Here is a 23372-nt window from a genome sequence, read left to right as displayed (position 1 = left end):
GAATTTGATGCCCATGCCTACGTGATTTCCCTCCTTGGATAAGACACTGGAAGCATAAGTCTCAGGTGATTGAGGCAGTTTTTGAAATTACCAGCATTTTACAGCAGCAGGGCTGGTTTCCAGAATTCACTTATCACCACATATTCCAGACTTTCCCATATCCTCTTCCCCAGGCTCCTCCTTTTCCTTTTCATCAGTCAGCTAATGTTCAGATGTAAAGCTGGGCTTGCCCATCTCTTCCTGAGAAAGCACCACAAAAATCCAGTCCATCTTGGGCTGCAACTTGCATTTTTAGCAAGGAATGCTATTAAGATGTCGCAGTTTACTTTCAGTGTGAGCTTCCCACTTAGCAGAGCACCTTGCAATAAACACCCTGGTCCAAAATAAACAGCATTCATTCCTATCTATCATTTGCACAACCTGGGGATGTTCAGTTTGAACTGAAAGGCAGTGAACTTTGACTTCTCCTTCAGCCAAGGAGTGTGGTGCTACTTGAGGTCAGTGTACCTTGTCCTACCCAACTACCAGAAAGAAATAAGATACATTTGCCTCTAGCCCTTAATGAATCAAGTTGTGACACATCTATCAGTGAAGTTGACCAAGCTGCCAACAGAAGTTGACTAAGCTGCCAACAGATAGTAAGAGAATGATTAATCAAAGCAAGTCAGGAGTGTCTATGGCATTCTGAAACGTCTTTCTGTAAGGAAAGTCAGCATCATTGTTGCTGTACTGATAATCAGAGACTGGCATTAAAAGCCTTTATCTAATGTCAGTCTCTCGTTCAGATGACTCTGTAATGCTTCAAGCTCCATCAAGTGGAAACAGTCAGGGATCATCTTATAAAGCTGTATTATAGAACAAGATCCAGATTGTGAATTCAAATCTATTGCTTGGTGCTGATCTCAGAAGTACTGCAGCTACCTTGAAATTCAGTCTGAAATTAGACTACTTACTGCAGACTCATAAGTAGCTACACACTTAGTCACCTGTGATGAGCAAAACCATCCAAGTGCCACAAATTACAAGTTCTCACAACTTAATCCATGGGTCTGCTATTCTGCGAAGATTCAAGAGTAAAATCACATCAGTCCACAGATTTTCTGCAACAGCTATGTGGTTAGAATACACTTATTACGGCAGCTTCCAAAGATTTTCCCCCATGGACCACCTGAAATTGCTGGTGGTACAATATTGGTGGACCACCGGTTGATTTTTCTGCCTCTTGTAGCAATTGCAATGTGCTGAACTAGGTGTTGTGGGAGTTTCAAGTGTGTTTCATAGATCGTTTCTTAAAGATTGCATTTGAGTGTGTTCAGATTCAAATTGTAATACAATATAATATAATAAATAAAAGAAGTAATAAAGGAGTTGGACTGGATGACCCTCACGGTCCCTTCCAACTCTACAATTCTATGAATCTATGGCCAAGAAATACAATTAAAAATGGATATGACTATCTAATGCAATATATGTGCCATCTTCAATCACAAATCCACCAACATGCTGTGGACCACCTGAATGAAGCTCACAGGCCACTGGTGGCCCATAGACCACAGCTTGGGAATCCTTGCACTATAGCAGACTTCTGCTCTCATCATTGAAATCATCTGGAGAAGCTCTCCTGACTGTCTTGCAGTTACAGTAAGTGATATTCCATTAGTTTCTACATGAACTCGGGCTTTTTAGCACAGGGGCATCAAGTAATATTGAAGACGGGCACCTACAATTCTGTCATCTTGACACCTGTCACAAACATTTCGCCAACCATTTTTTAAAGAGAATTAATAGGAGCCAGTGGTCATTTGGTTCTGCATTTTATACTCTTACAACGTCTTCATGTACATAGCCATGATTCTTAATGAATTGGCAGCTTATAAATGTTCTTTTAAGTAAAGGCGAATAAAGAGAAGGGAAGGAAATTCATTGATAAGCTCTCACACCAGTGCAACATCTCAAAACATGAAGCTAGCCGCGTGTTGTGGGGACGCCCAACATCTCATGCCATCGTGAAAATGTTTTGGACTGAGGTGCCAGACGGTAATCTTATCTCCCGCAAGAATCTATTTCAATTTCTCCCTGTGGATATTATATTGGCAAAGGGAGCCTGACATATTTAGGTACGTGAAATTCAGTGCAAAGCGAAGATGGAAAATATGTTTACTGCATGTACTGTATGTAACAAATGTCACACTAAAGATGCGGGGCTTGCAAGTCCGTTTGCCTTTGATCCTACCCCTTCGTATCAATCATCTCCCACGTCTCGCTGGGCCAGGGAAATGACAAAATATTCAGGTAGGGCAAAGCTGAAGCACTGACGCAGCAGCTGTAGTGGTAACATAGAGTACTTTTAAACGAAAGGGCACATTAAAAGGTGAGGAAGTCTTTGGGGAGGAAAATACAAGCAGTGCTATGGCTAATGCCCTTTACCAGACAGGGCACTCTGTCTGCCTGCCTCTCCTTCCTGAGAAGAGAAAGAATGAGAAACTTGCAGTCACAGTCCTGAAGAAAACCAGCTAAAGCACTGAGGCTCCCCATTACATTTTCCCTCTTGCGCATAGAGCTGTAGTGGATCTGTGCCTGGTCTTCCGAAAACAATTTTTTACACGCTATTGATGAAGGGGCAAGTTGCTACTCCCACTGTTACTTCATGTCTTCATTCACAGCATCAAATAAGCTGTGAAGGAGAAAGGGAGGCAATTGCAACTGGCCTGGAAGAGGTCCTGGAGAACAGTACAACTGAGGAGAAATGGGAAGGAGGCTTCAAATGAACATTCATTTCCTAGGCTTTTCACAGTACAGTCTTTTGCAGGCTTACCCAGAAGTACGTCTCATTGTGTCTGGTGAGGTTTATATCCTAGGTACCTTAAAAACAACCAATTTATGATGGTATCGTTTTTGTGGACTCAAGGCCACTTTTTTAGATGCATGAAGCATGCCCACCAACATGCCCCAAAGGAAAACTGGGACGTGTGTCTTTCAGGGCCAGATCTTGCGGAAGCCAAGTGTTACGTTCTTTCAGGTTGCATCCGGCGGTGACCCGGAAGTACCAGAAAGGGTTACTTCTGGGTTTCACCACTCACGCATGCGCAGAAGCGCCAAATCGCGGTGTGCACCTGCGCAAATATGGCGCTTCAGGTTGCGGGCTTTTCATGTTGCGAACGGGCCTCCGGAACGGATCACGTTCACAACCAGAGGTACCACTGTATTATTATTTTAAAAAGTTGGGTGTAAAGAGGCGGTTGACATAGTGTTTCATTTTTGCTTTCAGCGGCAAATAGGTTGCTAGCCCTTAAACTGAAAATAAAAATGGAAGTACCTACTGCAGCAAAATGGGAAAATAAATGTTGGACTTCGTTGCACAGCTTAAAGTCCTATTTTTGCTTTAAAATTCAGAATGAAAGTATTAAAGAAATATATTATTGCAAGGTTGGAAAAATAGGTGGACTTACATATAGAGCTGCATTTTTTAATATGTAGGAAAGAAAATTATATAACACGACATAGTAAAATCTAGGTAACAGTGTTGTATGTACCGGTATGTTCATAATGATGTATAGTAGTTTTGTATAAAAGATAGAGAAAATGAACTGATAAATTTGTATATATTATGGAACTCTATGTATACAATTTACTGCAGCATACCAACAGGTCCAGGTATTGACAGGTACGCCTACATCAAGTAAACACTAATTCTAAAGAAGGATTCTTGGTCCAGCCTGAGGGTGGCAGTGGCCTTGTCCCTAGGTTACTAGGTGAACACATCTCTGTGTCAGAACTTAAATAATGTAGCACAAAAACACCCCATGATAATGGAGAAAATAATCTCTAGGTGAAGGGTTGAGACTAACAGGGCCTCAGACAAAGACTCCTTGAGTAGAATAAAATGTTTGCACTGTTGTCCACAAATGATTTTATTTCTTTCACTGGCATTTGGGGGAAGTTCCAAGTCAAAGCCAGCAAAGTAAAAACTAGCAATTTTCACAGTGAATTAGGAGAAGGCAACAAAACTGATCCCTCAATTGTATTGCCTTCCTTCTCAAGAACACAATGCAATTTCTAATTCATCATTCGGTGGAAGCGACAGGCAACACAGCTTACCCATTCCCAGGGTCAAGAATAACGCAGCCCTTTCGTGCTACCGGGAAAACAAATTTGGCACAAGCAAATTCCATTTATCACCCCGGAATCTAAGTCAACATATACTGTAAACAAAAGCAAATCTGGGGGATTTTGGATTCTTCTCTGCCTTATGCAGTATTGGACACATAGTGGAAGGCATGCACCGTGTTGAAAGACTTGTTAAAATATATACAGAATACTTCACAAGATACAGGAGCAGATCTATAGCTTTATCATTTTAACACGCAACTCCAAAGTACCGAAACGTCTGTAACACCACCCCCATCATTCCGACTGAGAGATAACAGCAGAATTAATTTCTACACACTGTTATTGAACCTGTTAATCTTCAAGGTCACTGACTCGAGGAAGTATCAAAATAGTAACTGGAACGTCTCAGCCATGCAAGAGCTACCGTACTTTGCATTTCTTCCATGTCCTCAACAACTCCAAGCCACCCCATTATTTTAAGGTAAACCACTTGTTACCTTTAGCTTCTCATTCCACAAAGTGTTTCTTGTTGAAGCTTCTGGTTTGTGCTTTCCTAACTCCATTTCCAAGGAAGAGAAGGGATTCAGATCCCACAAAGCAGCGCCTTAGCCAGCTACATGTTAGACACCCTACCACATCACATACTCAAGTTGTGAGACAGAACTGCATCAGGCTGCCCAGGCGATAATTTCTTGTTAGCTAGGGTTTCCATTTATAGACGTAGAAAATTCACAAATAGAACCCTGGAGGGAAGGCAAGCAACTAGCTTCAGATAACAATAAATGCCAGGCTGGCATCAAAAAAGCTGGTTAGCATTTGGCACTATCAGCACCACACAATTTTGATTACCTGGGGATCGTGAAATAAACTCTGCTTAAGGATTCCCTGATGAAACAGGAAGGACCTCAGAGATACAAGTCTGCAATAGAAGTTCAGACAACAAAATGCCACCTCCCTGGGTAATCTTTGGCTGCAGCCCAGAGGGACATCAAACACCTAAGACATACTTTTCCTAGAAGAACGGTCCAAATTGTTATTTAAAGCTCAAAATCTAGTTTGGGGATCTGGCTTAAGAGCTTTGTTAAGGGAAAAGAGTATTCAGCAGCAGTTTTTCACTGAAATTGTTCAACCCTCCAAACTATGTTTTGAATGTGAGTTTAGAATTTGGTGGTGTCCTCGAGGGCAGCTTCTAAAAAGCAAAAGCTTTTTTGGGGGGAGGGACTAGGGCATTGTCATTCAAATGGTGTGTGTGTGCTACATCATGTGATCGATTATGCAGGGTGGGGCTTACCTGTTTAACCTCCCCCCCCCCAATATTTTATTCAAGTTGGCACCCCTACTCAGACACCATCAGCATCCACAGGGCAGGATCGAAAGAGCTGCCTGCTTCTGACTCTTTTCCTAACAGCAGGTTCCCCATAACACTTGACGCCACAGAACATGTGGGGATATTATTTGATAATTTCCAAAGCTGTGCCAGGAATCATTATGACCACATTTCTCAGTGAGGTAGATGGTAAAGTTTGCTCCACATCTTACAGTACGATGCAAGCAAGTGCACTCAGGCATTATTACAATCAAGCAATATGCAAAACTTTCCACTCTCTTTATTGGGGGGAGGTTGCGGAAATCTATGGAAACGTGTTGATTACAACTTCAAGTGAGGCAGCTATCAAAAGAGTCATTTGAAGTGGATATAAAAGTGATGGAGAATTGAACCAAAGTAATTAAAACTTCTCAGACGTGGGAGCAAGTTCTAGTCCCAAAGTGTCTTATATTTGAATTTTTTGCTAGATAGGCAGATATGCTATTCATTCACTCGCAAACGAATTAGCTAATTGAAATGTCCCATTATTCATTGCAGCTGCATGATACCAGTGCAATACCTGAAAGGAGAAGCACGTACAATTTCTTAAAGTGACCACAACTTTCAGAATTTTAGTTTCAGATGTCTTTTAACTGTACTGAAAGAGCAGAGTACTCGTTGCAAAATGGCAGTCTTAAAAATATATTTTTTTTTCACTCTCTTGTAAAAAGGAAATTATTAATTAAAGGCTCACATGTGTGTGCACGCACACACACACACTTGCAGAGAATAGAAATAGATCAATAAATTTAAGGAACACCATGAAAATGGAAACCTGCCAGTTAGAAGATGAGAAGCAGAAGCTATTTCAAAGTAAGGTGACTGGAGGACAATACTAATTAAAAGGTCAATTGCAGAGAGAAGCAGACCTCTGAATATGAGTTACTTCTGAGCAAACATATATCAGGACCTTGTTTGTGAGGTTGGGCACTGCTGGATATTTAATGAGAATATAGTAGAATTTTAAGTAAAGGACCCCTGGATGGTTAAGTCCTGTCAAAGGCAACTATGGGGTACGGCACTCATCTCGATTTTCAGGCCGAGGGAGCCGGCGTTCGTCCAGAGACAGCTTTCCGGGTCATGTGGCCAACATGACTAAACTGCTTCTGGTGCAATGGAACACCGTGACGGAAACCAGAGTGCGTGGAAATGCCCTTTACCTTCCCACTGCAGCGGTACCTACTTGCACTGGTGTGCTTTCGAGCTGCTAGGTTGGCAGGAGCTGGGACCAAGCAACAGGAGTTCACCCCATCATGCAGATTCAAACTGCCGACCTTCTGATCAGCAAGCCCAAGGGGCTCAGTGGTTTAGACCACAACGCCACCTGCGTCCCTTGTCTGTATTTCAAGTACCACCTTTTAAACTCTGCTTTTAGATGCTTGAGAAAAGCAATGCCTCAGAATTGCTAGCAAGCTGTAAGATGCAGGCAACCCAAGCAGAAGTCCATTTAACTGAAATGAAAAGAATATGCTTCCTTCCATTATCCTAATATCCCTCCCACTCTTGGCCTCCTTAGTAATGAATGTTAGACTGCAAGCAGCTCAAGGCAAGGACTTGTCATTCTGTAAAACACCGTGGCGTATCAATGGTGCTATATAAATAAAAAAAACCAAGATTTAATTACATTTTAAAAAACGTGTTTTACACTTCAGAACAGGAGTTTAAATCTTAGAAAACCATTCTCAAATCTTTCAAAGGTTACTTCATCATTACAAAACATCTCCCTCTGTATATGGACAACCAATAAAAAAAAATTGAGATTTGGTTTAGTAGTATTTTATTGAATATGTACAGACACACACGCAAAGCCTTTTGCATAGCATGGGATGCAGGCTCTGATGTCTAGTTAGTTGTAGAAGAATAACCTGGCAGCAGTTCATGGCTGATAAAAGTCAGCAGTCCAATATTAGTAACTCTGCTGGGAGGGGGTTCATTCCCTGGCGCACAGAGTGAGATTCCTAGGTTCACAACAACAACACACCCTTTGGTTGCTACACCAACGAAAGCAGGGCTGCCTTGGAAGTGGTTCAGAGCCATTTGGGCAACAGCTAGCAGCCAGTAGTAGGAGAGCATGCCCAGTAGCAGGAACAACTTGTCTGAGGGTGTTTTCACACATCGCACTAAAAGCGCCTGCGAGTCTCTCATGCCCTATTTTTGTACACTTATGAATGCTATTAACAGGGCAGTGAAAAGTGAACAGTGTCATATTTAAACCAAACGTGCGTTCTAGCCTACTAGATGCCAATGCAAAAAGAAATTTTTAAAAATCGTGGTATGTGTGGTTTTTTGTTTTTGTTTTTAATCCCCCATAACTTCACTACAGATAATATGATGCCTCAGATTATTAATGTGCAGTAAACTACATGCTTTCATTGAAATAATTCATTTTTCTTTTCTTTTTTGGTAGGTCACTTCCCTGCTATTTCTTGCAAAACCCAACCTGACAGTGTTTTGCTTTTGGACATGAATTTGGATTGTGGGTGTCTCTATGAGCATGTTCATGTTTTCTATGAATTTGCAAAGGTATAATGTAGTTATCTTTTAAAAAGTCAGCTGCTTAGAGACCTTTTAGGTGACAAGTGCCTAATACATCTGAAGAAGAAGAGAAGCAGATTTTTCGGTGGAAAATGAGGTGCCAGTACTCATATAATGACCACTGGACTGTGGTGCCGGCACAAAATGTCTGTCCTGGGCTGTGAAAAAAGGTTTGTGCATACTCTGTACCGTTGAGTACTGTCACAAAAAGCAAATAATAATAATAATAATAATAATCCCTTAATGCTGTGCTGAATCCTGTCCTCCAATTGCTCAGAACTTTTCTTCCCCTGCCAAAGAGTCTTCCATTTTATTTTTATTTTTCCTCTTTCTGGGGGCACTTAAGAATTTTGGTGGGCTTACCTTATTCTTGTGAGGTGCCTGTGAGCAGTGACTGTGTCCTTCTTTCCATTAAACTTTCTCCAATTCTGTGCAACCTCCTTGGCTGCCTCTACTTCCTGCTCTGAAAAATCCCCGTGGGAGAAGTTATCTCATGAAGTTCTCTTCTCCAAAGCTTTAACTGAAGAATGGGAAGCTGGGTTGGGGAGTGTGTGTCTGTGTCTACTGAGCACCTGAGATGGGTACACTCACAGATATTGTTCTTGGTACATTAAATATATCCATTTTTGTGTGTATCTTTTTGGAATATCCACAAGTTTGTATAATTATTATTTTCGGGGGGGGGGGCGAGAACAGCGCTGTGAAATTTGGAGCTTGCGGATTTTGAAGGGCAGCTGCATCTCTCTGCAAATACTGGTTTGATTTCTTCCCCACCCTTAACTCTGGGTGGATGTTCTTACCCTTACAAACATCACAGAAACCCAATAGCAAGTTGATGGTTTGTGGTTTTCTTGTGAACATTTTAAGTATAGCCACTGGTAACTTTCTAAAGTGGAAATTGCTATAGCTCAGAATGACTAGAAACATCACATGTCTAAGAACCACTCTTCCATAATCCTGAAAGCACCAGGGTGGGAATGCACTCTGAACGTGCTCAAAGACCCGTTTATTTCTCATTACATCACATGCTTTGGACACAAAAACATGTTTCTGAGCAGAGGCATGGTGACCCCTTGGCTGAAATTAAACTCTGTGCAGAGAGGTATCCCACTGGAAATGAAACACACTTGGAGAGCCTGCTGTTATCGTCACAGTTCTTCCCTTTCAGCTGGCGTGGAATCGGAGGACGAGGGGGAAGCTAATCTTGTGAGGGATCACAGGCCACATTCCGACAGCAGCACCTGCTGCCATCACTCTGCAGACAATACTGCTTGCTTTGTAAATACGATTGAGGAGGGCGAGATAACCAGCCATGGGAAATGGGTGGGGGAAAATAGTGTCACGTGCCTTATACTAACTAATACTACATCCTCCTCTAAGGAGCAGAAACACAGGAACCTTGAGTGCTAAACATCCATAATATGTTTTTCAGAGAGGAACCACTTGACCACGGCTTCATGCCAAACCTTTTTTGATCGACAACAGGCTTCAAGTATGGAATATGCATGCATCTGTAACTGCCTTGGGGGTAGAAGGCAGAAGAGTATGTGAAGGAAGAAGTCTGACTACGCTTGTAGAAATATGAGGGCCAAACAGAGGAAGTCACGCCCGGGGTGTTCTCAGTTGGAGTAGCTGACAAGGGCAAAATGAGAAAAACAGTGGAGCTAAAATCAGAGTCTCCACCGTCTCAGAGGACTGATGGGTGGATGGCTCAGCTTCTTTTATGGATGGTTGTGCAGCTTCAAGTCCAGTGCCGGATTTTATGTATAAGCTAAACAAGCTATAGCTTAGGGCCCCACTCTCTTGGGGACCCCAAAAAAAATTAAAGGGGAAAAAACTAGATGTACATTTCCAAACTATAAGATAAAAAACAAATAAAATAAAACCTACATACAGCAACAGTGTTTTGCGTTGTGTAGGCTCCTATTTGTTATGTGCAAATGGCTTTAGATACCTATTAGGTCCGTAAATTACCATATAGCATATATTCAACACAAAAAACAGTGATAATTTGTTGTTGACAAAGGGCAGCTGGACATATAAAGGGCCCCATTACCTTCTGTAGTTTAGGGCCTCATCAAACCTAAATCCGGCCCTGGCTTCACCTAATGACTGCATCAGCCCTGTTTTGAGAAGAGGCATTAGAACAATCAAGTTTGTTATAGCGCAGGATGTAGAGATGCTCTGTTCATCATCAAAAGAATACAGTTAAGAACCCCAGCTTCCAAATTATGGACTTTGTTTTTAAGATTAAGGATAGAGGAGAAGAACTGAAGGCCCTCCAGATTTTTGGGACTACAACTCTCATCATCCCTAGCTAACAGGACCAGTGGTCAAGGATGCTGGGAGTTGTAGTCCCAAAACATCTGGAAGGCCAAGTTTGCCTATGCCTGGATTAGATGATCCTCAGGGTCCCTTCCAACCCTACAATTCTATGTACACTACAATTCACTCAGTATATCAGTTTTTATAAATCCCAGTCCAAGCACAATTCAAGGCATATTAATTGAGCATACCAGTAGATTTTGGGCTGCTGAAATTCAATTCCGTTGTATTGGCTTAAATCAGAGATGGAGAACATCTGGCCTGCAAATGTAATCTAGCTCATCAAACCTCTGAATCTACTGCCAGCAAGCTCCCTAGGCTATCTCATTCTACCTAGCTCTACCCTTTAAAAATATGAATAAATCTGAGCAGTTCACAAACCATATTCAATGCAACAGAAAAACTTTTTTTTTCTAAAAAGAATAATTTATTAAGGGGGGTAAAAAGCATTGTTTAAACAGTCTGAATAGAGGTGGCCTTCTGAATTGTCCGTTTCCTCGGGCTCAAAGTCATCAGGGTCTTGCGCTAACTGGTCCGTGTCTTCGTCTGAAGTGGAAGGGCGTGTTAGGATGATTCGAGGTATCTTGGATACAGTAAAAGAATGCAGGGAAGGGGGTAGGGAAGAGAAGTGAATTGCACAAGAGAATCTAGAAGCTAACATTCGTTTGCTGCCAAGAACTCTCCTCTGACACAGATCTCCCTTGCAAATTTTAATGTCATGCATTTTCCAGATATTCTCTGAATGCTTAACTGTTCCCCAAATGTTGGATAGCTTAGGAATAGTCTATTCTCATATCCTTCTTCCTCAGATTGGAAGGAGAGGCCCACCTACAGTGGAAATATGGCTGGGGTAGGACCCGAGAGGGTCTGTGCTCAGATTATATATGGGGTTTTGATGGATGGTTTTATATTGCTGGGTTTTTTCATTCTATTTTTTAGAATGTATGCTTTCGAGCACAATTCAAAGTGTTGGTGCTGACCTTTAAAGTCCTAAATGGCCTCGGCCCACCCCCATTGTTCAGCTCAAACACAGGTCCAGTTCCGAGGGCCTTCTGGTGGTTCCCTCAGCACAAGAAGCGAAGTTACAGGGAACCAAGAAGATGGCCTTCATCCTGTGGAATGCCGTCCCATCAGATGTCAAGGAAATAAACAACTATATGATTTTTAGAAGACACCTGAAGGCAAACCTGTGTAGGGAATATTTTAATGTTTGATGTTTTATTGTGTTTTTATATTTTGCTGGAAGCTGCCCAGAGTGGCTGAGGCAACCTAGTCAGATGGGCGACATATAAATAATGAAATTGTTATTGTTATTGTTATTGTTATTGTTATTGTTATTGTTATTGTTACTACTACTACTACTACTACTACTAGAAAGTTACAAGACACCTTGAGTGGTGATTTCCAGGTCATGCAGCCAGCATGACTAAACCACTTCTGGCATACAGAACACTGTGACAAGTGCCAAAGCGCATGGAAACGCTGTTTACCTTCCCACTGCAGCAGTACCTATTTATCTACTCTTGCTGATATGCTTTTGAACTGCTAGGTTGGCAGGAGCTCACCCCGTCATGTGGATTCAAAGTCCCAACATTACGATCAGCAAGTCCAAGAGGCTCGGCGGATTAGACCACAGCGCCACAGCGATCCCTTTCAGGATCTGTATTATTTGCAGAAACTGCCTACAACATCCATCCTCTATCTCTTTCTCTCTTGTGGTTTTCTCAGTAACCAGAGGGACATTGGATTGATATCTACTGATATTTAATACTGTCTCTCTAAATGTAAAGAACCAACAATTTTCAGCAGTTACTGCATTTTTTATTAGAATGGTTTAGGCATTAGGGTATACAGTTGTACTTTGGAAGTTGTATGGAATCCGTTCTGGAAGTCCATTCGACTTCCAAAACATTCAGAAACCAAGGCGTGGCTTCTGATTGGCTGCAGGAAGTCCCTGCAGCCAATCAGAAGCCACGGAAGCTCTGTTAGATGTTTGGTTTCCAAAGAACGTTCGCAAACCAGAACACTCACTTCTGGGTTTGCAGCGTTTGAGAGCCAAAACATTTGACTCGCAAGGCATTCAGGATCCAAGATACGACTGTATTAATATTTGCTAATCTACTAATATAAATCAGAATTAAAGTTAGAGAAGATTTGAGCTGTTTTGCTAAACTATTAAGTGCTGAAGCAAGTATTTTAATGCTATTGCAACAGGGCATATTTCCATTTTTTTCTGGAGAAGAGCTGTGTGCCTGAAGGATTTTCCACACTACTATCTATTCAACTGTTTTACTTTAAATTTGTTCCTATGGTTTTTTGCGGGGGTGGGAGAAGAAGCAGAATGTTAACTAATTCTAACTATTGGTAAATAGTATTCATTCTCCAAAGTCGATGATGCATTTGAAACCTTCTGACAAGAGCCCAGGCTAACACTGACATCTGGTGGGTTGTTTTTAATTCAGTACAAGAACCAGACAGATAACTTACCATTCAGGGGTAGGTGGGTATAAATAAAAAGAACAGGGATTTTTTTTTTCCTGGGGAGTGGAGATTAAGCTATATTTTACCAAAACATAATAGTAACACCTCTTCAGACACTATTAATGCATAAATATCTTCCTCCATCATTACTTACTGTTATAACATGATTTACTGTCTGGAATGGTCCACTTTTGGATGGCATCTCAACAGGGCCAGAATCAGGTGTGCTGGGTTCTGATATAAGGGCATCCTTAAAAAGAAAAAGAAGAAAAATAGCCAATTCACTTTTCAGGCATTATTAAAACAGGTGAGGAAACCTGGAACCATAATGTTTATTCAACAAGTGAAAAAGCACCTCTCTCTCTCTCTCTCTCTCTCTCTCTCTCTCTCTCGGCCATTATTTACTCAAAGAATTTCTTACCCACTCTTCATTATTGAAAGTCACCTCAGAATAAGTTACAGTAGAAACGTTACAGACCAGAGACGTCATGAAAGGACAAAATAAATAGAGGTACAGCCCAGAACCTAACAACCAACAACTGAAGCATGCCACCAGATTCATCTAAAGGTCTGGGTGAAAAGTTAAGTCTTCGGCAGCACTGGACTTAGGTTCATAATATTATTATTAGCATTGGCATTTTAGTCACCTTTTTTGTTTACAAAAAGTAACCAAGAGCAACTTACAACTGAAAATTTTCTCACAGAAGAAGAGAGCAATTTTCTTTCAGTACAGGCCATCTGCTAAAATACACTGCTGAAAGAGGGTAGGCCACAACTAATGAGCTTAATTCAGTATTAAAGGTAAAGGTAAAGGTAAAGGTAAAGGTACCCCTGCCCATACGGGCCAGTCGTGTCCCATCTCACTTAAGAGGCCGAGGGCCAGCGCTGTCCGGAGACACTTCCGGGTCCCGTGGCCAGCGTGACGGAGCTGCTCTGGCGAGCCGGCACCAGCGCAGCACACGGAAACGCCAATTCAGTATTAAGTGACCTTTAATAACCCACCTAACCTACCTTGCAGTCCAGGAGAGCTTTTCATAAAGTGAAATATGAAAGCAAAGACTCTATACCTCCGCAACTTTGTCTTCGGATTGTACCCCAGGCAAGTCAAGTGGGCCATCTTTGGACACATGTGCTATTAAGATTCCCTGGGGAGAAATAAGACATTTCAGACCTGGGAGTTTATTTTGCTAGCTATGCATTACTAAGCGCATAGGGAGGAAAAAAACTGCTTTAAAAATTATACGGACACCAGTTATTTTGGTGGGCACAAAAACAAAAATTGAAGCCAGCCTTCCCGGGCTAGTAAGATCAAACCAAAAATTCACTTGGGAGAGAAGAGGGCCAGAATCAGGTGTGCTGGGTTGGGAAGAGATTTGAGACCATGAACAGAAATGTTTTTGTGGCATGATGACACGGAGACACTGCCCCAAGAGCAAGGAGCAATTGTGAAATGAACAGGTGTGATACTTGCATTAGCATAGAAGCAAGTAGAGTCACCTTGAATCAAGGTGGGAAATGATACTGGTAATGGCATTTCCAACATATGGGCTTTGTATACAAACAAACAAACAAATATTATTTTAGTCATCCCTCAAGAAGTTGAAATTCATGTGATTATTCTGAGGTTCAGCATAAGCTAATCTTTCTGCTTTTCTTATTAAGACAGGCTGCCATGTAATGACTTCCAACGAGACAATGGCAAGACAGGAGGACGACTGTTTTGGTCTCTCACAACAAAGAATTAGTAGTTGGAAAATGTGTGAGTAATGAAATGCACCTCATCATTTTCTTTACATGAAGATGAGCCCTTTCCACCAGCAATGCTAATACCAAGACTCCCCATTTGACTGCACACAGTAATCGTTATCTGGAAGAGAATTGTAGTTCATATTGAATAGGCAGTTAACAAGCAAACACAACACTTATTCATTCTTATTAGACAAGCAACAAGTAATGAAACTCATGCACGACACACACACATGGAAAATGCTGTTTCGTTCAAAATGAACAGAGATCTCAGCAGTGCCTGTGCTGCAGTAATTACCTTTTTAAACGTGGTAGCACAGAACCGGAAGAATACTTATACAACATAAATGGCAGCCCCATTAAATAAATTCTAAGATATATTTGTTTATGACTCCTGGAAGACGGAGGTTATTGAGGAAGTGCGAAGGAATTGGAGACAACCCCAGCAGATTCACCCAAACCCTCCAGCATTGACCCTCCCACCTGTTCTCCCTCCAGTTTCCTCCATCTTGTGATCTGGGATGCAATGCAATGGAACCTGTATCAACTGTCAACACAAATTGCAATGTGACAGCTTAATTTTGGGATGGCATAATGAATGTAGGCAGTATATGATGGCAGTCTGGATTCAGAATTAGTCATCAGGGCTATGGATTTCAACGGTTCTGCATCAAGCAGGGCAGTCTGGATCCAACCCCATATTATTAGTTAGCCTCTTAATTTAACAATAAGTTAAAATGAATTATGCCATTAGGCAGTACAAAGTAGTATACCATTAGGTGCTCAAAACACAACATTTACACAGGGGTCCCTTTACCTTTACCTAATGTAAAAAAAAAAAAAAATCCTTTTAATGATCAAAGCCAGCTTCAATTTTAAAAAATGCATTGTTTGACCAAGAAGCTGTCAAATTATTCCTTTGCATAAGTTTAAAGTGCAGATTTCTAGCACTCACGTCTCTAACAATTATTTTTAATAGTTTACATCTATCGTGTCTGTTTAGAAAATGTAATTAGTGAAAGCATAAGACAAGTCACAATTTCTGGGACGTTAATCCATGAATATTTTTCCTTAATTTAGTCAACAACACAATCCTCTACAGATCTACTCCAAATAAGTCCCAGTGGGGCTTGTTTCAAGGGATGTGGCTATAGGATGCAGTTTAAAATAAGCTTTGGGTTCTCAGCCTTCTTCTTCTTTACCTCCACTTAGAAAGAGTGCCTTTCCCTCACACACATTGCCTTGTATAAAAGTAACTGAGAGCGTGGGCCTACTTTAGGGACCTAGGAAGGTAAAGGTAAAGGGACCCCTGACCATTAGGTCCAGTTACGGATGACTCTGGGGTTGCAGCGCTCATCTCACTTTATTGGCCGAGGGAGCCAGCATACAGTTTCTGGGTCATGTGGCCAGCATGACTAAGCCGCTTCTGGCGAACCAGAGCAGCGCACGGAAACACCGTTTACCTTCCCGCCGGAGCGGGAGCTAATGAATACAGACTGTTCCATTTATTAGCATTCCATTCTAGAAAGCAGAACCAAGAGGCAAATGCTTCTTCTTGCTCATGGGTTACCTTCAAGGGTGACTGTGTTGTATCTGCAGCTCCTGGGATCTGCTCCTTGCTTTCCTTTGAAAACCTGTTGCCATCCGTCGGGAAGCTGTTTGCAGCTGCAACTGGAACCTGTGGTTTGCTGTTGGCCACTGGGAAGGGTTTTGACTTGGTTGCCACTTTTTGCCTTTCCTGTTGAAAAGTGACTCTAGCATTTCTTTGATCTCGAAGGTTGTCTCCAGAGTCAAAGAGACTCCCAGAGAATTTGGATATAGGCTCCTGTGCAAATTTAACCAAACAAACAAACAAACAAACCATGGCTTAGCTTTATGTGTGAACCAGACCACAGTAAATGTGAAAAGGCACGAAAGGCAGACAGAGCTGCTTGTGTAGCTTCACTCTCACTTCTGAAGGTACAGCCAGGATTATATGTTTTCCACAAATCCAGAGAATCTCAGCTCAAGCTCTGAAATCAACAGTTTCTGACAGCAACTCAGATGTCAATGTGCAAATTTACATTGCTGTGAAAATCCCAAGATTATCAGTCAACAGTGAGGATTGGCATTGTACAGTTCATCCTGTGAAAATCTGAAGAACAAAATTGTCTGTTCTGGACATACACTAGGGATAGCTGATATATGTCAAAATAAACTAGTGAATTTTACTCAGCATAGACCCATTGAAATTATGAACATAAGTTAGGTCCATTAATTTCAATGTGTAAAATTTAGATGAATACCACCCAGTTTCTCTCACACACCAAAGCCTCTATTTCCTGTTCCAGAATCTCTTGTTCTTTTGCCCTTCAAACTTTTCATTATTTTTTCAGCTACTTCTGATATGCAGCAATCATGTAAATGAGTATTGGACTGATTTCAATGAGTTCAAGGGCTATCATACTGCTAGAAAATCTGTGAATGTTATTACTTCCTAATAACATTCAGAATCTACAACATTAGCCAGCATAATTTCTTTTTTCTCTCCTTGGTTCTTTTCTTTGATTTCCTCAAGCCTGAATATGGCTGCAGGAGGGAGCAGCATATCTTTTGCTGGATTGGCACTTACATCCTCATCAGGATCCTCCAGCTCCTCAGCTTCTTGTTCAGGGCTGATCCGCCCTTCCTTCCATTTTTCGTTGGACGAGTTGAATTTGTACAGACTGCACCCTTGGACATTCTCCTTTCCCTTCAAAGAGCCCCAGCGAGAACCCTGGGAATTCCAGTTATGACTGCCATGTAGCTTAGGAGACTTGGGAAGCCATTTGACAGAGTCCTGCATGGAAGAGCAAAAGCACAAGAGTTTAATTCAGTACAGAGTTCAGGCACTCAAAAAGGATGCCTGCTAATTGGACACAAGCTAGAACAGATGACTTCAAGTTTGCCAGGCATCCAGTCAAGCACAGGCTTATCAGGTGTGTTGCTAAGTCAGCCAGTCATTGGCTGTGGGAAATGAATGGAGTCACTATCTGATGACAAAAAGGTTGGACAATAGTGAGCAACTTAGAAGATGCTGTTGCCTGCCAGAACAATAGGAGGCAGGGGAACACACACAGACATGCACTTTCATCAGTAGCTATTGGTAAACTCTTATTTTGTTGGACAGAGAGATGCCATGCAGAGATGAGACTATCCAGTAACTTGGGCTATCTGCCCCATCTCAAGGCTTGTTTACCCTACTCTTCCCATGTGCTCTATCCCTCCCCATCATTCACACAATGCATAAATGGAAACATAAGTTTGGATGTTTCTATCCACAATATGTGAAAAGGGGGTGCGGGTTGCAGTGGCATGGATGAGCTCAAGGGAACTACAACACACCTTCCCAGATGCAGACATGTCAGTCTTCCTGTCCCCAAGGAGACACCTGATCTTAAAACCAATCTACCAAATTTGTCAAAGTTTCATCTTAAATGTTTTGATACTTCCGGCAATCAAACTGTACAAGAGCTATGGACTTTGCAACAAAGCTCAGCTTCTTCACAAGCCTCTTGAACCTTTATTAGCCTTACAGGACTGATTAGATCAAAAAGAGTTGAAAAAGTAACTTCTAAGTTACTTTTGCCTCTGATGACAAATGTGCTTGGAAATTCATAAGAAACACCTGCTATCAAGGGGCTTATCAACTATGGTAGACTTAATAGTCTATTGGGCCATATCTGGTGCCATTCGTGATGACTGCCTAAAACATCCAGATGATAAAGACTAAGGTAGAACAACATATTTCAGGAGCATTCATTTGTTTCTCCTCCTATAAAGCTCTGTACACCTTGGACCCATAACTTACACCTCATTTTGTCTTCCTGAGACTGAGTTAAGACCTCTGTATTAACAATACATGAGCCTTGTTCAAACAGCAGAGTGATAACTTCAGCATGTTACTTTTCTTTCTTTTTATCCACTCATAGTTCCTGGGAATGGGTGGGCTATAGAAAAAATCTAGGATATTTGGTAACTACAAGCAGTATTTAGGTGGTCTTAATCTCTATAAATAAGGCAAACACTCAGGAAATCCCCAGACTCATGACAAGACAAAAAATGGCAAGCATATTCAAAGCAACAGCCCTTCCACTATCTTCACTGAGGACTGGATCAGATCATTAAATATCTTTAATTTATGCAAATTACATATTTATGCAACCTCTACACACAAACACATATGTACACATATGGGATGTGTAATTGTGTGATACACAAACAATGAATGGAACTTCCAGCAATGTGTCTGTTATGGCACCATCTAGTGGATTCTGTTGCAAGAAACAAATGCAACAGATTTTCCTAGTTCGTCTCCAATTGCTGGATCCTATGAAACATTTATTATCTCAATAGCCACAGACAGTGGCATGGTGAAACACTTCCCACTAGGTAAGCAGACTCTAGTGCGAGTCAAAGGAATCTGTCTCTAGCCAACGTCTTCTAAAGAAAATGGACTGTTTGCCCACAGCAATTCAAGCCAAATGGGCTGACATAACAGAACACTTAGTTTAAACACACAAAATACATAAAAGGGGATTTGCGGGTTATTTTTCTGAGTACCTCTTTAAGTGTTTAAAAGATTCACACACTTCATGAAAAATTTGGTTCTTCAGCAGCTCTGTTCAGTACTAAGTAATTTACACTTCTAACGGCATTCACACAACTGATAGCAATGCAAGATCTTTGATGGTCCCTCTCTGGATTATTATATTTTCATTAATGGTTGGTTGACAGTAATAAATATTTTGATTGATTATTATGAGATATAGCTGAGAGAGGAACAGGGTTGGGGCAGAGACATGCAAAATCTTTTGGCAATGATGGGAGCAACACAGCCATCCCTGTGTTATGGCATCAGATTTTGTCAGGATAAGAGGAAATGTTTGATCAAGGAGTGGTGCTCAAGCAACTTTGGAGCTGGTTGAAGTAATCCGTTTATGAATTAAACTCAAGTTTGAGTTGGGAAAAACCAAATGAGATGCTCCAAAATGGCACCCGTGAAGAGATGGGTTCAACCACAAGACACAGCCGTTTCAGAAACCTACGCTGGTTACAAAGGAAGGAAATACCATCAGGCCCACAACTATGATATAGCAGGTGTAGCCTAATTCCTCCTCCACCACCATCCTCACCAGCAAGGCAGGAGCCCAGGCAGACAGGGTGCCTAAGCATGCCTGCTGACAGAACAAAAAGAGACTCAAAGGAACCAGTAACTACAAGCTTAAGGTGAGCTGTTGTTCAGGACCTAACCAGAACATACAGTCATCTCACAGAGGCAACAGAAATCACCATGATGAGAAACCTGGAAGCAAGCAAGCCAGCTGTTGAGCCAGCCAAGCAGAGTTTTCTTTCCCCTTACACAAGGCGAGGGAGAAGCCCTGTGATGGTTAGACACTGAGCCACAGGATGCTTATCCTTCATCAGGGCAAATGGTTCCCCTTTGCTTCCCAGTGCAGAGAAACAAGCCATCCGGCAAGCAAGCCGTGTTCCACAGTGTGCATGGAACCAATTGGCAAGCCCATGATCTGTATCATCAGACCAACTGGTAAAGAAAGTATGTTGCTATACCAGCTTAGAGATCTATGGAAGCAGGAGGTGGGTAAGGAGCCTCCTCATTGCTGCCGAGACAAACACAGATGATCAGTGCCAAGTGCTTTAACTAAACACTGTGGAAAGTTATTTAGCTAACAGGTATTAGGGAGAGACTGCAACCAAGACTGATGTGAGCCTTCAGGGCTAGGGAACATTTTTCAGCCTGAGGGCAACATTCCCTTCGGGGCAACATTCTGAGGGTCACATTCCAGTGGTGAGGGGGTGGGCAGGTGGAAAAGTGTGTGGAGCAGCTGATGGCTATTTTACCTTTGTGCAGTAGTGTCATTTCTGCACACACACACACACACACACACATCCAGACAAGCAAGAAGCATAATCACATGCACATTCCAGTCAAGCAGAAAATCTAGGTTGTGAAGCAGTGAGCAAGTTCCAAGCATCAGATAAAGGCTGGAAGGGCTGCATTTGACTCTCAGGCCCGAGGTCCCCCACAGATGTGTTACAGTCACGGAAGCACAAAATGAGGGCTGTGATCGACAACCCCGATCTCCCGGAGTTCTCAACCGTGCAGGGAGCCTCCATGTGTAGCAAAGGCTCCCTGCTGTAGAAGCTACAGAAGAGCACAAGCAAGCTAGAGGGAGCCATGCAGCATGAGGAGCAGAAATAAGGCACACCCTTGCAACTCCTTCAGGGCTGTGAATCCCAAAGAGGGCTTCAGGGTAGGAAGCCGAGTCGGGCTCTTAGGTCCATCTAGTTCAGCCTTTCTCAACCTGTGGGTCCCCACAGCTAGCAAGGCCAGAGCTCAGGGATGATGGGAGTTGTACTCCAACAACATCTGGGGACCCACAGGTTGAGAAAGGCTGATCTAGTTCAATATCATCTACACTGGCTGACAGCAACTCTCCGGAGCTTCCAATAGGGTTATTTCCAAGCCCAGTGTGGGGTCTCTGGGGACTGGACCGAGGACCTTCTGCGTGTGCTCTGCCCACTGAGCTTTCTTTCCATAAAGGCCAGATTGTCACCTCAATGTACATCAGGAGAGCCATACCTTGAAGCAGACAATGAAATCTGCAAGCAGAGGGTGAGAGCTTAGTGCATCAGATGGCAGAGTAGAACAAGGAACCACGAGCAAAAGCATCAGCCATCCAATACCATTGACAAATGATTTTAAGACATGATTTTAAGAAAAAGATATGCAAGAGGGGGACAGGGTCCCACAAGCTCAACCCCACACTCCCGCTGACATGATGTGTGGGGGAAATGAGTGGCGTTGGGCAGCTGCCAAAAATGCAAGGAGGTAGCTATAACGTCTCTCACCCTTTCATGTCCTGGTCTGGTTCGCCCCTCACCCTCAAACAAACACCCATACAAGGTCAAATTTGAAGCCCCATTTGGCCTCCCCGTCCCCCTGCTTTAATGACAAAGAAAGAATCAGGACAGGGTGGTTGCAGCTACCTCATATCCCACTTTTGCCAGAGTGTGTAAGAGATAAAAGCGACTTCTCTCAGCAAAAACAAAAAAGCAGTCCGAAAGGAGCTTGCCTCGTCCAGTGCCACCACCATCATGCAAACAAGCACACTTTATTTTAAAAACTTTATTAGCCATCATAAAAAAAATCATTGAGCTTTAAATATTATTTCTAGTGCTATTCTACTACTATGATGATTTATTTACAAACACCTAGTTATTAGACATTAACATTTTTACAAGAACAACCAGGGAACTCTGCATCAGGAACTCCTTCAGATCTTGGTCTGCAAAGAAATTAAAATGGGAAGAATTAGGATAGCAAAAAGTGAGGAATGCTGGCACAAGCCCCAAAATTGCACAGTGTGGAGTTAATAAGCACACTAGGATAGCTGTGCTTCCCTAGAAGACAGTTTTAAGTGCATCTTGAAGAGAAGTAGCTACAGAAATATTGGGGGCACAACTCTGGCAGGAAAAAAAAGTACTGAAAATATAGTCAAAGAGAAAATGAACCAAACCAGGCAGAGTTACACCATCCTGTTCCTCTGTTACATCATGGATGACATGGCATCAGTGGCCTAAATATTAATACTATATAAGTAAAGGCAAAGGAGCAGAAGAGTTGTTCTAACCTGCAAATGCCGTCTTCACATCTGTCTTCACATCAATAGCTTCCTCAGCCCCGTCCTGTAACAGATCTGAAAGGGTATTACCATTTTTCAGTGGCAGGACCACACAGTGCACTACATCTTGCCAGCATACTCAACCTCAGTACACATTGGCTAATCAGATGCGTCCAGAAAGCCCACAGACAGGGCATTAATGCAATAGCCCCTCCTAGGTGGAACAACCTTGTTTAGATGCTATGCCAACCCAAGTTTTGCGGTGATCAATAATATTCTTGCACATTGTTTATGCTGCATTGGTCATGCCCTTGTTCACTACTGAATCAGGCTGCAGTCTGAACGCCACTTACCTGGGAGTGAGTTTAATCGATTTCTGGCAGGCATAGCCAGGATTGTTATCATGCCACAGCTAATTAGCCAAGCGTGTGTGCAAAGGGAGAAGAAAAGTGTTCTTGAAGAATGAATGGTGACTGAAACTTCCATATGCATGCCCAGCTCTTCCCATCCCTCTCCAAATAGCTGACTGGGAAAGAGTTAAGGAAAAGGAGTGAACAGGGAAAACAGTGAACTAACTGCTCATGCATTGCATAAAGTCTCAAACTAGGCAAAGCATACCACACAGATTGCTTCCCTCCTATCAAAAAAGAGAGCAAGTGGGAAAAGAGGGAAAGATAAAGAGTATTTTATTAGACATAAAGAAAGGGAACCTACCCTGCTGCTTTGGCTCCTTCCTCCTCTGTCACTGGAAGTATTAGCTTCCTCTCAAAGCTGGAGAGGAAGTGTGACTACAACTCCCATGATGCAGTGAGACTTCGAGTAAAAGACATACAGGCATGACTAGGATGTTGTGCAACTTTAAAAGTCTCTTAACCCCACTGTGCAATCTGGGCTTAAGGCAGCAGTTGTTACAGCTGCAGCAGAAAATGGAAGTACTCTCATGTGCACCAACGTCCATGGCCTTTGGTTAGAAGAATAAACAATAATGAAGGAAAGAAGTGCAGTAAGAAACAGCCAGATGCTTTATTGCCTGATGGCAATAAATTCTCTTGGGGAATCAGTCGTCTGAGAGAACTGGTGATGGAATTCCTTCTACACTGTGGATAAAATCTTTTCAGAAATTCTGATAACTGGCAACAAATCCT

At 42.2% G+C, this 23372-nt stretch overlaps 2 protein-coding genes across 8 annotated transcripts in view; both read right to left on the bottom strand.

Moving 5' to 3' along the window:
* Positions 1 to 4808, bottom strand: part of MLIP (muscular LMNA interacting protein) — a 60669-nt gene extending 55861 nt beyond the window's left edge. For 2 of the 7 annotated variants that reach the window (XM_080997977.1, XM_080997976.1), the window contains exon 1: positions 4608 to 4802. In XM_080997977.1, coding sequence (XP_080854103.1) covers positions 4608 to 4673 — 66 coding nt within the window. In that variant the 5' untranslated portion in view covers positions 4674 to 4802. Of the gene's footprint in view, positions 1 to 4607 lie in introns of all 7 variants that reach the window. The other 5 variants (XM_080997982.1, XM_080997981.1, XM_080997980.1 and 2 more) reach the window with 5 other exon arrangements.
* Positions 4809 to 10746: 5938 nt separating this feature from the next.
* On the bottom strand, positions 10747 to 21893 carry LOC308473032 (uncharacterized protein; the record flags this gene model as incomplete). The annotated part of the gene is made up of 7 exons (XM_080998281.1): positions 10747 to 10919; positions 12972 to 13067; positions 13885 to 13962; positions 14595 to 14684; positions 16134 to 16388; positions 17175 to 17381; positions 21837 to 21893. Coding segments are annotated over 7 exons (936 nt in total), but the record flags the coding sequence as incomplete, so codon positions are not given.
* Positions 21894 to 23372: the final 1479 nt, after the last annotated feature.

This window comes from Podarcis pityusensis (genome assembly GCF_964106645.2).
Source record: "Podarcis pityusensis genome assembly, chromosome: 3".
NCBI classification, from domain to species: domain Eukaryota; kingdom Metazoa; phylum Chordata; class Lepidosauria; order Squamata; family Lacertidae; genus Podarcis; species Podarcis pityusensis.
The sequence above is the reverse complement of the archived record's forward strand: the minus strand, read 5'-3'. Positions and strand labels throughout refer to the sequence as shown.